The sequence below is a fragment of the Triticum dicoccoides genome, chromosome 2A (genome assembly GCF_002162155.2).
Source record: "Triticum dicoccoides isolate Atlit2015 ecotype Zavitan chromosome 2A, WEW_v2.0, whole genome shotgun sequence".
Taxonomy (NCBI): Eukaryota; Viridiplantae; Streptophyta; class Magnoliopsida; order Poales; family Poaceae; genus Triticum; species Triticum dicoccoides.
The window spans coordinates 147952598-147970512 of NC_041382.1; the positions used below are offsets into that span (position 1 = coordinate 147952598).

Consider the following 17915-nt stretch of genomic DNA (forward strand, 5'->3'; position numbering starts at 1 on the left):
AACAAAGCCTTTAGTCCCAAGCAAGTTGGGGTAGGCTAGAGGTGAAACCCATAAGATCTCGCAACCAACTCATGGCTCTGGCACATGGATAGCAAGCTTCCACGCACCCCTGTCCATAGCTAGCTCTTTGTCGATACTCCAATCCTTCAGGTCTCTCTTAACGGACTCCTCCCATGTCAAAATCGGTCGACCCCGCCCTCTCTTGACATTCTCCGCACGCTTTAGCCGTCCGCTATGCACTGGAGCTTCTGGAGGCCTGCGTTGAATATGCCCAAACCATCTCAAACGATGTTGGACAAGCTTCTCCTCAATTGGTGCTACCCCAACTCTATCTCGTATATCATCATTCCAGACTCGATCCTTCCTCGTGTGGCCACACATCCATCTCAACATACGCATCTCCGCCACACCTAACTGTTGAACATGTCGCCTTTTAGTCGGCCAACACTCCGCGCCATACAACATTGCGGGTCGAACCGCCGTCCTGTAGAACTTGCCTTTTAGCTTTTGTGGCACTCTCTTGTCACAGAGAATGCCAGAAGCTTGGCGCCACTTCATCCATCCGGCTTTGATTCGATGGTTCACATCTTCATCAATACCCCCATCCTCCTGCAACATTGACCCCAAATACCGAAAGGTGTCCTTCCGAGGTACCACCTGGCCATCAAGGCTAACCTCCTCCTCCTCACAGCTAGTAGTACTGAAACCGCACATCATGTACTCGGTTTTAGTTCTACTAAGCCTAAACCCTTTCGATTCCAAGGTTTGTCTCCATAACTCTAACTTCCTATTTACCCCCGCAATCAATAGAAAATATATAGCTGCATAACTTGGTTGTGACAAAATTATTCCTTAAGCAGTGATGTTGTGTTCATGCAAATAAAAATGAAAACCAAGGAGACCTGTCCAAGAACAAAAGATAACTCACCTTCAAATCATTGGTGAAGCTTAACCTTAATTAGTTCTTGAACTGAGCCCTTCTTGCAGATGATCTGCGGCAAGGCCCCAAAAGCATGCTTGATAGCATCCATAGTATCACAATATTCCGGTCGCCAGCATTTCCTGGCTATGCTTTGAACTGTTTTCCAAGCAATCAAATATGAGAGTTCATAATTTGATGTCTGAATGACTGTTATAGAGCTTACCACACTGTTCTTTGTGGAGACAAAATTCATGTTAAAAAATATATATGATTTCAGGACACGGAAAATTCATGAAGCTCCTGAACTAAATGTTGAAAGATACGAATGTAAACCGGTGGCAATTAATCGTGCCAAGGAAGATGCTATGAATATGCACTTTTAACACCTCAGTGGCAGCAACAACTCAGATAAGGTAATATACTTTCTATTCAGTGCATATCTAATACACTCAAAGTTGAAGTTGAAATAACTAAATCAAATGGAAAATGAGGCATGATATTGTTATATAAAAATATCAAAACAGATTGTTCACATGAAACTCAACGGTGGTGAAAGCCTGGAAAGCCAAGTTCATAAAGCCCAAATCCAATGAGTGAAACAAGAGGACCCGCAGATAATGGGGGACAACATTGCGCCAGAGACCACTGAAACCATGGATGATTTGAATCATCATCGCGATTATGAGAGCGCTTTGTGTCCCCCTCATCGTCCGTAGGAATTTTCTTGACAACAACACAAATTTGTTAGCCTCCGTACAGGAACTCGTACATGATGAGAACTTGAGAAGGCAATTCTGCTGGACAGTAATAAGTACCTCGTGAGGATCTGCCTCATTGCCTCAGCATCCGGCCAAGATGATGGAGATGGTTGGCACAATGAAAGTGTTGGAGCCACCCATCACGACGTGGAGACGAGACCCCAAGAAGGTTTGCAGTAAGGTGTTTATGCCGACGACGAACAGGAGCGTCTAGATTACCCGAGCTTTCTCCTCCTGACAGAAATTCAGGGAGTGTCTATCATTTATATGCGCGGCATATTCAGTGCCAGCTTAGTAGTACTTTTTTAGAGATATCAAATTCATGTGTCAAGTGAATATAACCAACATTTGGTAGCGCACAAATAAAGAGCTGAGGGCTCACATTTCCACCTCCCATTTGAGGAACAAGCATCGTTGGTATGATGATGCTGGTGTCCAACATGACTATGAAATGTTGAAATCCTAGTATCACGGCCTTGGTTCCGCCCAAGATTACAAGCACAAGAGGAACATCAACTTATATACTATTTGATTAATATGAGTAGTACATACTATCAATTGCATAAAAGCATGTGCAGCTGAAAGGCCTTTTCATTATAAATAAATTCAAGATCAATGAACCAGCAAAAGAATTTGTTTCCAACAAAAAACTTTCTCTACTGAAAATATGAAGACTGATGTGCATCGACAACAACAAAAATAGGTCAGTAATCAGCACACATGATGCAGTGGGAAAGAAAGCCTGGACATGAAACAAGTACGAGCAAAAACTGAGGACAGTGAAGGACAAGCACGGAATGTAAGAGGGAAACTTTCAAAGAGCAAATCAAGAGGCCCCTGAGGCGGGGTGAAGCAGAGCACGGTACGCCATGGCGGTGAGCTGGTGATGCAGAAAGACACGCTGGGCAGCTGCTCCTTGAGCGGATGCCGCTGCAGCTCGTCGGCCTTGGGCGGCGGGGCGGCTGCCATCTTCCTCCTCCTCCCTTTCCGGCTTCAACCTCCCAAGAAACTATGTACATACCATGTTATACATCAGATATGTTTTCCCCCCAAATTTCCTTACATGGTACATGGAGAAATCTTTTGGAACAACCAAAAGCCGCGAGCAGGGGAATTAAGCAAATAAGACCTACATGTCCCAGGCGCTGCTCCATCATGAGGAGCACAGCTACCTTGGCCGTGTTTCCGGCAACAGTGTCATCGAGTAATAAGCGGACCTCTTCAGGAGAAGACATGTTACATATCATGATTCCATCGCATAAATCTTCAAAATCTAAAACCTTCAAAAAGACCAAAGAGAATTAGTTCGAAGAACACACTGAAATTTGCCTCACCTTACATGCACACAACATTTGTGATCTATCTCTTTTTTTCGGGCGTGTGATCTATCTCCTTGAAAATTAAAATATATGCCTCATCATATTTCCTTCTCTTTAGTACAAACCTTGACCATGATCATGATCACTAATTCAGATTTTGTATACTGCAAGTTCATGCTAGCACCAGGTATTCATTTGTAATATGGATCAAGCAAGAGAGAGAGAGTGAGAGAGGATTGGGAACATACTAACAGAGGATGTGAACAGACGAAAGGGGCAACCTCAATTCCTCGGTCCTCCAGAGCCGCCATCAAAAAGGGGCAGAGATGGTGGGGTCGACCTGCCGTTGCCGTGCGATGGACGAACGGTAGCGACCATGTCGTGGGCGGCCCTCTCTGCAGCCCGCACGTCTATCTCTGCAACCTGTGTTCCTTGTGCCGAGGTGGCCATTGCGGGCGCTCATATATTACAAGAAGATAATTCAACAAACCATCAAAATTAGCAGTATACTGTATCTTAGAGAAGAAGAAAAAAGCTCTATGTACTAAATCTGCAGTACAATCACCTGACGAAGAAGATCAGCCACAGTTAAGGAACTTTGATGAACTATCTACATGTGTTCTCTTCTCCTCAGTCTGCAGGCTTCACAAACAAAGAGCGAAGGCAAAGAGATCATGATCATTTCTGAAGAAAAATAATTTCAAAGCAAAAGTGAGCTTGTTCATTGTCTTCACACCATTCAAATGTGTCAACTTGTATTCAACTATAACATCTAAGCATTACTAATTACATAGAGTAGTGGGACTGGTAAAGAAACTTTATTTTTCATTGTCCTCTAATCATAACGAATTGCATAGAGTGGCTGTCATCTTAAAAAATACGATTCTTTATCATGTAAACATAACAAAGTACACAGTAGCAGTCAGATTGATAAAAACTGGGGGGATGAGATGATGCTTCACGGCTACTGTTTGACAGTTAAATTAACAATAGAACCCATTTATTATTCCAATCAAAGAGGTAAACAACTGTAATCCGATAGAGAATATGGCTAGGTCTGTACCAAAAGGGGCCGGAGGTGCAGCAGATCCTTGCTCGAGCCGGAGGCGGTCAGTACGAACCTACCATACCCCGACAGAGGGAGGGGAGTGGGGGCGCACCTTGTTGATCTCCATGGCGTCCCGAGAGAGGGTGGCAGGGCGTAGGACCGGCGCGAGATCGGCGCCAGGGCAGTGCGAGCTCGTGCACCAGCTGTCCCCTCCGGCTAGCAGAGACGCGGTTAGCATGAAGAAGAACAAAAGAGCAGAGAGCTAGCGGCGGGCAAATCGGCGGCGGCTCACCTTGGCTTGATCTCCTCATCCACGTTTCCCTCCGCTGCAGTTTGCCGCAGCTCACGCTCGTCCGATTGAGCACCAACGAGGAGGAAGGGACGGAGCGCGAGCGTAGGCTGGAGGCAGTGGAGCTCGGGGCGGGAGAGGAGAGGGCACGAGCACAGGGGAGGGCGGCGGCGACGCTAACCCTAGCTGTCGGAAGAAAAGGAAAAAAGGACGCTGGGTTGCGACTTGCGAGGGGAAAAGGCACTGGTTTTTTTCTCTCCACATTCGGTCCAGTAAATCTCGGTACAGTAAATCAGGACAGGTGAACTGATTTTCCGTCGACTTACATAACCGTGTAACAAACTTAAACCTTGTTTGGATTCCGCACGAAAAACATGGATAAGTAGGATTCAGTTTCCACAAAATCAGTAATATGCGTTTTCTGAAAAACGACTAATAGTTGTTTTTGTGAAAACATGATTGTAGAAACTCACGGCAACTGATTTCTCCTTCCGCATCAAATTCATCAGCACGGTTTGTGCCTTACCGCACCTGAAACTCATTCAAAGCCACCGGCTGGCATGCACGCCGATTGACTTTGAGCACAAGCACTCTACCGTCGGCCTGGTCGAGCGGGAGCGGCCACCGTCGTTCACGCGCGGCAACTCGTTGAAGGGAAGCGGCCGCCGTCGTGCACGCACGCCGAGGCGTCGAGTAAAAGCGGGCGCCGCCGTGCGCGAACGCCTGAGTCGTCAAGGGGAAGCGGCCGCTGCTGCCGTTCGCATGTGCCGCGTTGTGTAGAGCAAGTGGTCGCCGCCGAGCGCGAACTCCTGAGTCTCTAGGGGAAGCGGCGGCTGCGCACGGCGAGCCGTTGAGTGGAAGTCGTTGCCGTCGTCCGCACTTCAGCGGCATCCCCTTGGTGAAGCCTTCAATGAAGGAGAGAGGAGCAGCAATCGGCGTCTAGGCCCTGATTCATCTAGGGTCGAGAAGGATGGAGCAGCGATGTCAGCGAGCAAAGGAAGGAGGAGGAAGCGGAGAGGGCCGAGGAGGAACTCGAGGGGAGCAGTTGCATATACGTACTTCAATGGATAAGCAATGGCGGCCACTTTGGGGAAAGTGGCGAGCAAAGATTAATGAGTCAGGGGGCTATCTACTTTCCTGCCAAACATAGTTTTTTATAAAATGATTATTCATAAAAACGTAGATAAAATCGACTTTCCTATAAATCAGCTTAAAACGCATCTTCTATAATCCCATCGCTAATCTCCTCTATCCAAACAACCACTTATTGGGTTTAATTCGATTGGTTCCCGCACTTGTCACATCCTTTTTGCACGTCCTCTGGCTCCTGCCCGTGGTGCTTTCTTTTGCTTCATCAGCCACAGTGCCAGTCAGACGGCTCACACACATGCACGCGCATGCACCGTACTGGTTGACTTACACCAAGGTTTGAAAATACCCACGTTAAACCAACCGAATGACACAAACAGAAGGTCCACAGGTCATTCAACAAGAAAAGACAGAGAAAAGGTAACAAAATTTACCATGCAGTCAACTGATCCAACGACCAACAACAAAAGTCAAACGCCATCAGACGGACACGAACAATGAGCGCGGGAGGAGCTCCATGGAGGAGGGTCAGCTAGCATCCTTATATGTTAGAATAAGTTCACTCATTTTGCTCTGTAGTTTATAGTGGAATCTTTTAAAAGACTTATATTTAGGAACGGAGGGAGTATGTTTCTACTACAAATTGTCACTTTTTCCTGCTGTGCCTATGGATTTAAGTTTTGAACAAAGGTATGCTGATAAGGTTGTCAAGTTTTTCCTGTAAACTAAACATGGAGAGAGATTTAGTATTGCCTATACTCTCAAATCATGCACAACACAACATTTTTTCAGTTTGTAGCTTCGAGCAACAAAGTGCCCATATACTGGTGGCACCAATCACTAGTTCCACTAATACCATTTATTAACTCCCAGAACCCTACCCTGCCACCTGTAACCTGTGGGTAACTAGAAATAGAGGATTATTTTTATTTCACTTTTGAAGGGAAGCACAGCCAGAGCCCATGCCGAGAAGGAAGTTATGAGAACCACTAAAAGTTGAGGTCACAAACCATCTTTCTGGTGGCTGGGGAGCTAATTAAGGTTTTCACAAACAAAACAGTATACGTTACTGACATGGCATATTCATAGTATCAACACATTTTGCACAGCATGACTGCTGAATAATCAAAATAGAAACATCACTTCACACAGCATAATAATAGATTTTAGTAGGCACAAATAGTCGGATAACATTAGGTGGATACACAAACAGTTGGACATACTATAGCTAATCAATACACAAATACATCAACAGTTTCGCAACCCACATGCAAGACAAGAACAGATAAAATGGGCGGGAGTGAATCATAGTCCATAGCATCCATGCCACAAGAACCATTGTCCTTAGAGGATCTCCTTTGCAAAAATAAAGGAGATAGACCTATTGTGGTCTTGAGTGATGGTTGTTGAGTTAAGAACGTGTGTTATGTTTTCTTCTCCCGTTGCAACGCCCGGGCTCTTTTGCTAGTGAATAAAAAATGATATATCTAGATATATATTAGTTCTAGATACATCCTTTTTATCGGATAGACGAAGGGACTACCCTCTACTGTATTGTAATGTATTGAGTCATATACAAGTATACCATCACCTGTGGCAGTTAGTTGATTTTCCTTGTATGTTTCTACGACAAATTGTCACTTTTTCTGTCGTGCCTATAGATTTTAAGGCATGCTGATAAGGTTGTCAAGTTTTTTCTTTAAACTAACAGTTTTGCTAAAGCACATTTGAATGTGCCATAAGTATTGCACATCTAAATCGTATGTCATTGATCTTACATTAAGATTTGTGTGAATATTTTCTTTCTCCTTTTTCTTTTTTTTCTTTATGCTTGATTCATTCACTTAGATATGCAATAACTAGAGCACATTTAGATATGCCCTAGACACACCCTTAAACTAAACGTGGAGAAAAATTCAGTATTGCCTGTCCTCTAAAATCATGTACGTACGACACACCATTTTTTCGGTTTGTAGCTTCGAGCAACAAAGTGCCCATATATTGGTGGCATCAATCACTTTTACCATCTGTAAAGAGTATCTACAGCCAGACTTGACAAATCCGACCCTTCAAACGCCCGCGGACGCGTCTGACAAATTTCCAATCCCACAACCAGGCACCTCAATTAGCATATCTCAAATTCATGCAAACCCATGCAACTACGTAAACGATGTTACATCGTCCAGCTACTATAACATGCCATCGGACTACCAAAATTTGGCATGTTTGGCTATGGTGGAGAAGATCATCCACGGCTGCCCTTGCACTTCCCAACGCCCTTGTCGTCCTTCTCGCGGAAGTACCGGTCGAAGATGGAGTAGGGATCAAGCCGGATCTACTCCATAGCCACAAGAACAATCAAACATGTCCTTAGAGGATTTCCATCTTGTTCTTGATAAGCTGGGACCAAGCAACAGTAATCTCCACCTTAGAGTCACCAATCTCACATATACCTCGACTTATGTTGCAATATTTGGTCCTAAACGTGAGACAGCTTTGCCTAGCAATGGCACCAGATTGTGAGTAAGCTTGTATGACAAATCGCAGGTTATGTCCCAGTTCTACAGAAACAACTTGCCTTGACAGATCAACGTAACCAGCTGAGCCCATTGGCATTTCTCCATCAAATTCATGAGAATCAACCAACACAACATGCCTGGATAGGGGGTCCTTAACTTCCTGTGGTGGTGAGGAGCACATAATCCGGCCGCCGTATTCAAAAGGTGATGGCCGCCCTTCAACAACACGGACACTCAAGATAGTAGCTTGGACGGTTTCTGTAAGTCGCTCAAAGCTTAACTCTACCGTGCAAAAGGAGTTGCTAAAGAGCGCTCTATCTGAACCTTCACGATCACCAGGGTAAGTCTGGAAGTGACTGATCAATGCTTTGTCACCAGACCATGTTGTGCCCTTTACTTTGAGTTGGATTTCGAAGTCAACATTGTCCACAGCCACAATCGCACGAGATGGGCCAGTCAGGTGCAAAAAAGGATCCTGCAAGGATCATAATCGTCAGTATAGTTCAATGCAACAAACAACGACAGAAGAAGAAAAAGAAGGAGAAAATGAAGAACAAAATGGAAGACCGTATATTACCTCTAGAGTGAGTTCTTGGTAGTCATCCCTTTGCCGAGCGAAGAGAATGTTACGGTTGTGATCTACGGCATCTCAGGCAGCGACGACCCCGTAGACATAGAGTGGCCACTTCAACTTTCCCTTTGTTTCAACAATCTTGACAGAGTAGATCTGCAAGGCGCTCACAGTGGTAGCAGTGTAGGGGATCAGTCCCAGCGTGCAATGTGTAAAGTGCATAGGACTCAATAAGGCTGCAGCACCAAATTAATCCAAGTGTTAGCCATGTTCCAACATGAATTACTTACTTATATGCAATGAATGAAGGAAGGAAGGACGGAAGGGAGGGGGGATCTGCTTGCATTGCCATTGTTGGAAGATGAATACGATGAGAAGGAATCAATGGGTGTTTAAGTTTACTTACTCATGTCTTCGAAGTCACTGCGGTCTCCCCATGCAGATTCCCAGCCTTTACGGCGTCTAGCAAACAACCTGTCCTCCATCTCCATCTCCTCTGCCTCGTCCTGATGTGAGACAGAGATCCAGTTTGGCGTGTCCTTATCATCCTGCTCCTGGACTTTGAGAAAGTTGGCTTGCATCTCTAATAGCAACTTCTCAAATTGGTCAGCCATCGCTAAATCCTCCGGGGTCATCTTCCCCTTGTCCTCCTCCTCCTCACATTGCCATACCCCGCACTTCATGCTCCTCATCGGAATCCAGCACCATCACCACTGCCTTTGTGCTTGATTTGCTTTCATTGCTTGATTTGCCTTCATTGCTTGAATTGCCCTCATCCATCATCCTCGACGTATGTGTCTCCGTGCTTGATTGGCCTTCATTGCTTGATTTGCCTTCGCTGCTTGAATTGCCCCCGTCCATCATCCTCGACGCATGCGTCTCCGTGCTTGATTGGCCTTTATCTGTCATGGGATCAATCATCTCCATGTACTCCTTGTTACTCTGGTTCTCGTAGGAGTGGACAGTCGCCTGGTCGCAAAGGCCACTTATAGGATCCGCTGCCACGAAATGTACATCCTCCTCATCAGTCATCTGGCCATCAGGACAGTAGGCAGCCATCTGCGGCGTTTCCATGTTTGATTTACAAAGGCCCGTTGTCAGATCTGTTACCGATGCATCCACATGTTGCTTGGTTCCCTGGTTCTCAAAACAGTGGGTGCTGGATTTGCTTTTGTCCTCCTCGGTCCTCTGGTCCTCAACATTTTGGTCAGCCATCTTTTTATCTGCATTCGCGGTTGAATGTAGTATATCCAGGGAGATCTTAGATAACCTCTGCGCGGCGTTTAACTGATCGAAGACCTTGTAATAGGAGATAACGGGGACACTAATTTTGGCCAGAATAGATGCCATGGATGCCATCTCGTCGCACAAGGCATCCGTCCGTTGCAATATATGACTGAATAAGCAGTTTAGGCGCTCACCCTCGTCCTCACCGCCGTGGGGCAAATATACATGCTCGGAGTTGGATATGAATCCGGACGTGATCTCGCTCCTCAGGGACATGATCTTCCTCGCGATCTCAGGGTCGAATTGAAGAATGTCAGACTGCTTCTCCCTGAGCAAGTTCGCCAGGGATGCAATCTCCATGCTCAGGATCTCTGCTTCGGAAGGAACTTGCAGCTTCCGATCCATCTCCCGAGGCGTCCTCACCTCTCCTCCCCCGCCGCCACCCGCCATCGATCTCTCTTCTCTTACTTTTTTGGTTGATTGAGATTGCTAACCAGGCTTGCCGTCTGGTATTCTCGCCGCCGCCGCCGCAGTCTCCGCCTCCGCCAAACTTAGGGTTTCTATGAGGAACGAACGGGGGGCGATTCTTTACGCTTATACAGTATTCATCTCACGCTCGACTCCGGCTCGGCCCGGCCCAGACAATCGAGACGGGCACGGGACACCGGCTCACTCGGATTTGCAAAGTGAGACAGTAGCCAAACTCGGATTTGCCTAAGAAAAACAAAGCCAGACTCAAAAAAAAAGGCAACTTTTTTTTTTCTGTAGCCAGTGCGGGTGGGGTGGGGAAGCTCCTGGCCAAATATCATTTCACGCTTAAACCAACTCTACTGACTCCCGTCCCTTTTCGAAAAAAAACCTATAATAGCTCTCGTATCCGTGAACCAACCTGTGCCATCAGAGTTTAAGTCATACACTTAATATTGATGCTCGCATTACTTATGTATTTATTTCAGCCTTCCCGCGATATTCGTTCAATAGGAGGAGACGTTCCCGTCAACTGCAAGGCGTCCGTGATGACTTCGTAAAATCTCAAGATGCTATACCGTCTTAATTTCTCAGATGTCCTCACAGGGGTAGGATATGTGTGTGCGCGTGTACGCGCCTTCATAAGAGTGAGTGTATGCTCATGTATGTAAGCGACTTTAGTTGTACCGTGTTCAAAAAAATAGCTCATGTGTCCCTAAAAAATTACCGTATCGAAAGTTGGGCGGGAAAAAAAAGCCTCCAGCAGCTTTCGTAAATTCAAATTTTTATATGGATCTCTTATGATCACCTTCCTTGTCACTTACATTTGGCAGAAGATGGTCTTCTTGTATAATTTTGACGAGTGAATAACCGCCTAAAACTTTACTGGAGATGAGCCTTGTGTCGCGTCGGGCTGCCACGTTGCTGATGTCGCCACCCTGTCGTGCGAGCCCGCCGCCTCCCTTGCCCCATGCCGTTGTGAGGCCGCCACTGCCCCGTCTCCTACCTTTGCCCCGTGAGATCATGTTGCCATGAGGCCGCCGCCAGGTCACGCCGCGACAAGGGCTCTCACCGCCAAGTCGCGCCACCGCCCCCGGAACCCGCCTCCTCTCCCCTACGCCGTAAGGCTGCATCGTCGCTAGGTCACGCCACCTCACTGCTCCGCAAGCCGTTGCCACGTCGTCTCACTAACTTGTGGGCCCAGCGTCATGTCACTAACTTGCGGCCCAACACAGTTTAGTAAGAAAAAGGAAAAAAGGATATTAGGGGAATAAGTTTTATGAAAACTTCATCTAATTTATACCGCCATCCCGTAAAACGACTTTTACGGGATGATTTTTACATGAGCTATTGGAGTTGCTCTGAGGCGCCAAATAGAGGCCAATTTTTTTTTTGAGAATCTCTTTTTTTTAGAAAATTTTGATAATCTGATAAGGCCAAACTTTACAGTGCGCACACCTCCCTTTTTGCTAGATCTAAGTGGGCTTGCAGGCCATTATATTTCCTCCCACCGATTTTTGGGGTTGGGTTTTATGTGGTTTTGTTTTTCCCTGGTTTTTGCTTGGTATTTTCGTATTATTATTTTTTCTATTTTTATGTTTTCGTTTTATCATTTAAAAATGCATGATATGTTTTCAATTCTGTGTTTTTTTTGGAAACTGCAAACTTTTCTTAATTTTCAGGAACATTTTCAAATCCATGAAATTTTCCCTTTCACAAAAATTTTAAAACCCATTAAAAATTTACAGGTGGTAATTTATTTCAAATTCATGAATATTTTTTAAATTCAAGATTTTTTAAAACTTATGAACATTTGTAGATTCATAAACTTATTTTAAAGTCCATTATTCTTTAAGAAAATATGAATATTTTATGAATTTGTGAACATTTTAAAATTTATGAACAATTTTCGAAATTGTGAAAAAACGTGAAATAATTTCAATACATGATTTTCTAAAATATAGTCTTTTCTCGAATTCATACACTTTTTTCAATTTGTAAACTTTTAAAACTCTATAAAAAAAAAGCTCCATGCAAAAAAACTCTACAAAAAAGCATAGCTAGTTTTTTACAAGCCAGAGTTTTTGTTTTCTCAAGTCTGAGCCAACATAACGAGCATGACGAGAGCAGGTTGATATTGAGCTGCGGCTCATTTTTTATGCGCGTCAGCGGCAACATGCAACTCAGCGGGTGCCCCTGTATCTCGCCTTCAGCGAGAGGGCAGGAACCCTCGCTGAGGCTTTGTTTGGTAGAAGAGTATTTGAGAGGTTTTGGGAGGAGGGGATTTGGGAGGATTTGGTGAATCCCTCCCTTCCATCCAATCCCCTTCATTCCCCAATCCCCCTCCAGCCAAAATTCCCTTTGTAGAAAAAATGCATTTGGTTGACAGGGTTTGCCATTTTTGTGATGACAATTCACAGTGATCTCTCTTTATATGTTTCTCAGATTCAGTATAGTAAGCCCCAAATTTTCTACATTTGCAGAACAAGTCTCACACTTTCATGACCTTATGTAACTTCATTAAAAAGAGAAAAAAAACTTCATTTGCAGCTAAAATTTAGCCCAATTTGCAGTATGCCACTGAAAGTTACTGGTTCTGAACTTCAAATACCTACACTAAACATTTGACTATAAAATTGTACAAAAGAAAACTATATGCAAAGTTCAGGAAGCTAGTTCAGTACAGTACTAAACTAGCATGTATTCAGTATACTACATGTTCCAGTGACCCCTGTGCCCAACAGTCCATCCGTGCAGTTCATAACATTTTTAAATTTAAACTGTTCATGCACCTCACAGCGTTTGGACAAGGAAACAAGTCCTGATCTAACAAGGACAGAAACAAGGAAACAAGTCCTGATCCAATACGGGTAGAATAAAGGACATCATATCTTCATCATCCTCGCTTCTCCTCTTCCTAATTCGATCGATAATCTCAGAGTTCATCTTGACACTAAAACTAGAATCAGGAAGCAACAAATAAGAACTATATTCATAAGACATACATAATGATCTAGAATATTATATCATCAGTGTGCCAAGATGTGCAATGACCAAGAGCTATCAAGTATGATATACTACTTCGGCAAAGAAACAAGCTCAAGAGGCCAAGAAGCTTATGTAGCTTACCGAAGTTTGGCGTGGCAACAGGTTCCCAAGAAGGAGGTAACTCGTAGGATCCAAGCGGTAGGATGTGAAAATAAGAGTCAAACACATTTCATCATAAGTATTATAAGTAGCAGAATTTCATCATTATTTTTAATCTGACGACACACACATTTGAATAGAAACATCGTAGGATGGTTTGTTCCAATGCATGCAGAAGATGGACAATTAGAATCAAGACCAAAATCAAAGAGACTTTTCCCTTGAATAAACAACAGCAATCAGGTATAAACTACATTCATTTCATCAGGTCAATTCACTGGCAAGGGAAGTAACAGGTTTACGCTTGTTGAATCCTAATTATTCTACATAGATTTATAAACTGTGCAAAAATATATAGCCTAAACTCTAGCTTGCAGATATGGTTCCCTAGATTACAAGGATGTAGTAAATGAAAGAAATATTAAGATACAACAATGCTAGGAACAAAAGAGACACGTCCTATATGCAACTGAATGTTTGCTGCAAACATTTATAGCCTAAACTTAATGCTAGTTCTTTTCTGGGCCGCACCACTCATTCCATTCATAGGCTTCGATTACATGGGCTGAGCAGTTTGTTGCTACAACACACTAAGATTACATGGGCTTCAATGGTATAGACACCTCCAAAGTCTCCAAGTAGATTAAAATCAAATATGAGCAGAAATTGCAATCTTGTAAAAGCAGTGCACTAGCCAGTGAGTTCTAATTGCAGATGACTTCACACTACTAAGTGGTGACTGCGATCATGTACTTTTCTATAGCAACTCTTTCTTTCTTCATAAGAACAAATACTGTAAACCATCTTTTGTCTATCTGCATCCTATTTTGTACTAGTGTAGTTGTTATCATGGTACATCTGAGAGTAAGAATCGTTTACTAACAATTGCAAGAGTTGAAAGTAAAGATTGGAAACAGGAAAAACAGATACGCATCTCCCTTTTGAACGTGTTGCAATCAAGAGTACTGCTGCATTGGTCTGATATTCGGGTTGAAACTTTGCAGGTATCCTACTAATGGCGACAAGCAAATGCTGGCCAAGCAGACGGGCCTAACAAAGAATCAGGTAAGCAGCAAAGCTGGTCACTGTTGCCGCTACCATGTCATTTTGTTTTTGGAGCTTGGTTGACATGTTGGGTTAATAATGGCGGTGCAGGTGTCGAACTGGTTCATCAACGCGAGGGTGAGGCTGTGGAAGCCAATGATGGAGGAGATCCACAACTTGGAGATGAGGCAGGTCCACAAGCACCCGCCGCACGACAAGGGCCAGCAGCACGGCATCCACGGCCAGTCTCACCAGCACTCGTCGCAGCAGCAGCAGCAGCAGTGCAGCGGCAATCGCTCCGAGCCCGGCGACTCGCACCCCGGCAGATTGAGACAAATCTCGACCTCTAGGGTTAGGGTAGAAGAGGAGCTAGAAGAGGACGGCGTTCTTGGCAAGCTAGCTGGGTAGGAGACGCCGTTCTTGGCGTGCTTGCCGGTGAGGACGAGGCGGACGGAGGGTGTGCGGGAGGTGGCAGCCATGGAGAGGATGGGGAGGGGAGGGGCTGCGGTTACTAACCACCGGGGAGAAGTCCAGTATGCCGGAGGAGATCGCCGGCGTCGAGGCGGCGCGGCGTCTTGGGGAGGAGTCGGTGGCAGCATCTTGGGAGGAGCCGTCGGCGGTGCCTCGGATCGAGCGGCGGCGCGAGTCGGGCGAGCAAATCCTCGAGGGGGGCCTCGAGGGTTCTAAAGCGCGCGGAAACTGATGGATCGACGGGGAATCGAGAGGGTTGGGCCGTCGAAACCCCGGGTACCAAATGGGGCAACGGGTATTTGCGAGGATTCTGGGCCACGCGAGGAATACCGGCTCGAAACCCTCCCAATCCACGCGAAACAAACGAGGCTTGAAGGGGAGACCGACATGGGCGTGCCCACGAGCGCTGGAGGCCACATGTTTTTTTTCTTCTGTTTTTAAGTTTCTCTTTCGTTTTTTGCTTTATTTTTGTAATTTAGTTTATATTTTAGAATAATATAAAATACATATATCATAAAAAAATTGTACATAAAACATTTGGGAAATGTTGACCAAATATTTCAAAAATGTTAAATGCATATAGAGAAAATGTTTATCACGTTTACGAAAAATATATACAAAAAAGTATAAGTGTATAAAATAATCTGATCATGTATTTTAAAAAAGTTAATCAAGCATTTGAAAAAATGTTGAACAAGTGTTTGAAAAATATTAAGCAAGCATTTGGAAAATGTTAAATGTGTATTGAAAAATGGTTACCATGTATTAAAAAATGATGAAACAAATTTGATCATGTATATAAAAATGTTAAACAAGCATTTGAAAAATGTTGAACAAGTATTTAAAAATGTTAAATGTATATAGAAAAAATGTTGGCTATGTAGTAAAACAGATGAAAAAATCTCATGTATACAAAAACGTTAATGAAGCAATTGAAAAAAAAATGTTAAACACGTATTTCAAAAATATAAATCTAGCCTTTGAAAAATGTTAAATGTGATTAGAAAAAAATGTTAAATGTGTTTTGAGAAAGTGTTAATATTGCATTTAGAAGTTGTTAATCAAGCATTTGAAGAATGTTAAATATGCATAAAAAATGTTGACCATGTATTAAAAAATGTCGATCTTGTATTTGAAAAATGTTAATCAAGCATTTGATAGTTTGAAAGTGTGTATAGGAAAAATGTTGATCATGTATTAAAAAAATGTTAATCAAGCATTTGATTTTTAAATGTATATAAAAAATGTCGACCATGTATTATTAAAATGTTAAATTTGTATTTGAAAAATGTTAAACATGTATTAGAATAATGTTGTTGACATATACAAAAAATGTTGAATGAAAACGAAAACAAACAAAGGATACCATAAAAAATGAAAACCGAAGAAGAAACAAAAAACAAAGAGAAGAAGTAATAAAAAACAAATAAACAAGTGCAACAAGAATGAAAAACGGAGAAGAGAAAAGAAAAGAAAGAACAAAAAACAGAAAAAGGAAACAAAACTAGAGAAAACCGGCTCCACTCACTTCAAGTAGATCGTGCCCTTATACATAATCACAAATTATCCCCTCACGTGTTGGCTTGTAGCACTGGTTATCTTCACGACGACCACAGATCGATCCCTCCTACTCCCCTTTTCCCATTAACTCTTTGTGAAAATGGGTCGACCCAGTAACAACCACAACCATGAAAAATCGACGTGAGATTTTCTACGGGCTCGATTAATGCGAGATATAGACGTCGCACAACTCAGATCCTTAGAGTGTGTTTGCTAGCATGCGTGAGATTTTCTACGGGCTCGGTTAATGCGAGATATAGACGTCGCACAACTCAGATCCTTAGAGTGTGTTTGCTAGCATGCATGAGCCTGCATGTTCCTTGTTTGATCAACTTTTTGTTGTCTGATAGCGTGCACATGGCCTCCTCAGCCTACATGAGCTCAGCCCAAATAGTCCTTTAGCCTACACGAGGAAAGAACACCCCCACATGTGTGCGCTTCTGAGCATGGCTCGCTTGAATGCTCCCCTCAACCCACGTGTTCCCTCACGACCCAAGAGGCCCGCTAGGGTTACCTTTCCTCCTGATTTCATCTCATTCCCTAGCTTCTTCCTCCTTCTCAGGAGACACCTAGCTGCACGCTGCCACCTCCCCTTCTCCTTGATGGCAGCCTCCTTGATACGTCTATTTTGCATCATATTTCCTACTGTTATCTATAATGTTTTTATACATAATAATGCTTTATGGAGTAATTCTAATGCCTTTTCTCTCATAATATGCAAGGTTCACACAAAGAAGAAGAATGCCGGCAGCTAGAATTCTGAACCTGAAAAAGCTACGTCAGAATTACCTATGCTGCACATCTTCAAATGAGCTGAAACTTCACGAAGATTTTTTATGGAATATTTAAGAATTATTGGAGCAAATAGTTGTTGGGGAACGAGAGGGGAGAGTGTGTCCACGTACCCTCATAGACCGAAAGCAGAAGCGTTTAGTAACGTGGTTGATGTAGTTGAACGTCTTCATGATCCAACCGATCCAAGTACCCGAACGTACGACACCTCCGTGTTCAACACACGTTCAACACGATGACATCCCTCGAGCTCTTGATCCAGTTGAGAACGAGGAAGAGTTCCGTCAGCACGACGGCATGGCGACGATGATGATGAAGTTACCGACGCATGGCTTCACCTAGCGTTACGACGATATGACCAAGGTGTTGAACTATGGAGGGGGGCACCACACACGACTAAGAGATTGTCTGTTGTACTTTGGGGTGCCCCCCTGCCCACGTATATAAAGGAGGGGAGGAGGAGGTCGGCCATAGGGGGGCGCGTGCCATAGGGGAGTCCAAGTGGGATTCCCAATCCTAGTTGGAGTCCCCTTCCTTTCCAAGAGATGGAAAGAGGGAAGGAGGATGAAGGGAGAAGGAAAGAGGGGGACACCGCCCCCTCCCGAGTCCAATTCGGACTGGCCAGGGGGGACTCCCTTGCGTCCCCCCTCTCCTTTCCACTAAGGCCCATGAAGGCCCACCAATTCCCCCC

The 17915-nt window shown here is 44.1% G+C and overlaps 1 protein-coding gene and 1 long non-coding RNA gene across 11 annotated transcripts in view; both read right to left on the reverse strand.

Moving 5' to 3' along the window:
- Positions 1 to 4575, reverse strand: part of LOC119353908 — a 5417-nt gene extending 842 nt beyond the window's left edge. The window contains exons 1-7 of one of the 9 annotated variants that reach the window (XR_005170586.1): positions 4340 to 4575; positions 4063 to 4250; positions 3248 to 3641; positions 2814 to 2960; positions 2063 to 2689; positions 1738 to 1914; positions 929 to 1645 (exon numbers count right to left, since the gene is read on the reverse strand). This is a non-coding gene — a long non-coding RNA (uncharacterized LOC119353908). Of the gene's footprint in view, positions 1 to 928; positions 1646 to 1737; positions 1915 to 2062; positions 2690 to 2813; positions 2961 to 3247; positions 3642 to 4062; positions 4264 to 4339 lie in introns of all 9 variants that reach the window. The other 8 variants (XR_005170591.1, XR_005170589.1, XR_005170590.1 and 5 more) reach the window with 8 other exon arrangements.
- A 2782-nt stretch (positions 4576 to 7357) lies between these two features.
- On the reverse strand, positions 7358 to 10337 carry LOC119353909. Of its 2 annotated transcripts, none has more exons than XM_037620606.1 (3): positions 8922 to 10337; positions 8522 to 8671; positions 7358 to 8419 (listed from the first exon to the last, which is right to left on the reverse strand). In XM_037620606.1, the coding sequence occupies exon 1, from the start codon at positions 10190 to 10192 to the stop codon at positions 9173 to 9175; it is 1020 nt and encodes a 339-aa protein (XP_037476503.1). In that variant the 5' UTR covers positions 10193 to 10337; the 3' UTR covers positions 7358 to 8419; positions 8522 to 8671; positions 8922 to 9172. The 2 variants fall into 2 exon arrangements, with proteins under 2 accessions (XP_037476503.1, XP_037476502.1); XM_037620605.1 differs by having other exon boundaries at positions 8522 to 8751.
- Between the last annotated feature and the right edge of the window lie 7578 nt (positions 10338 to 17915).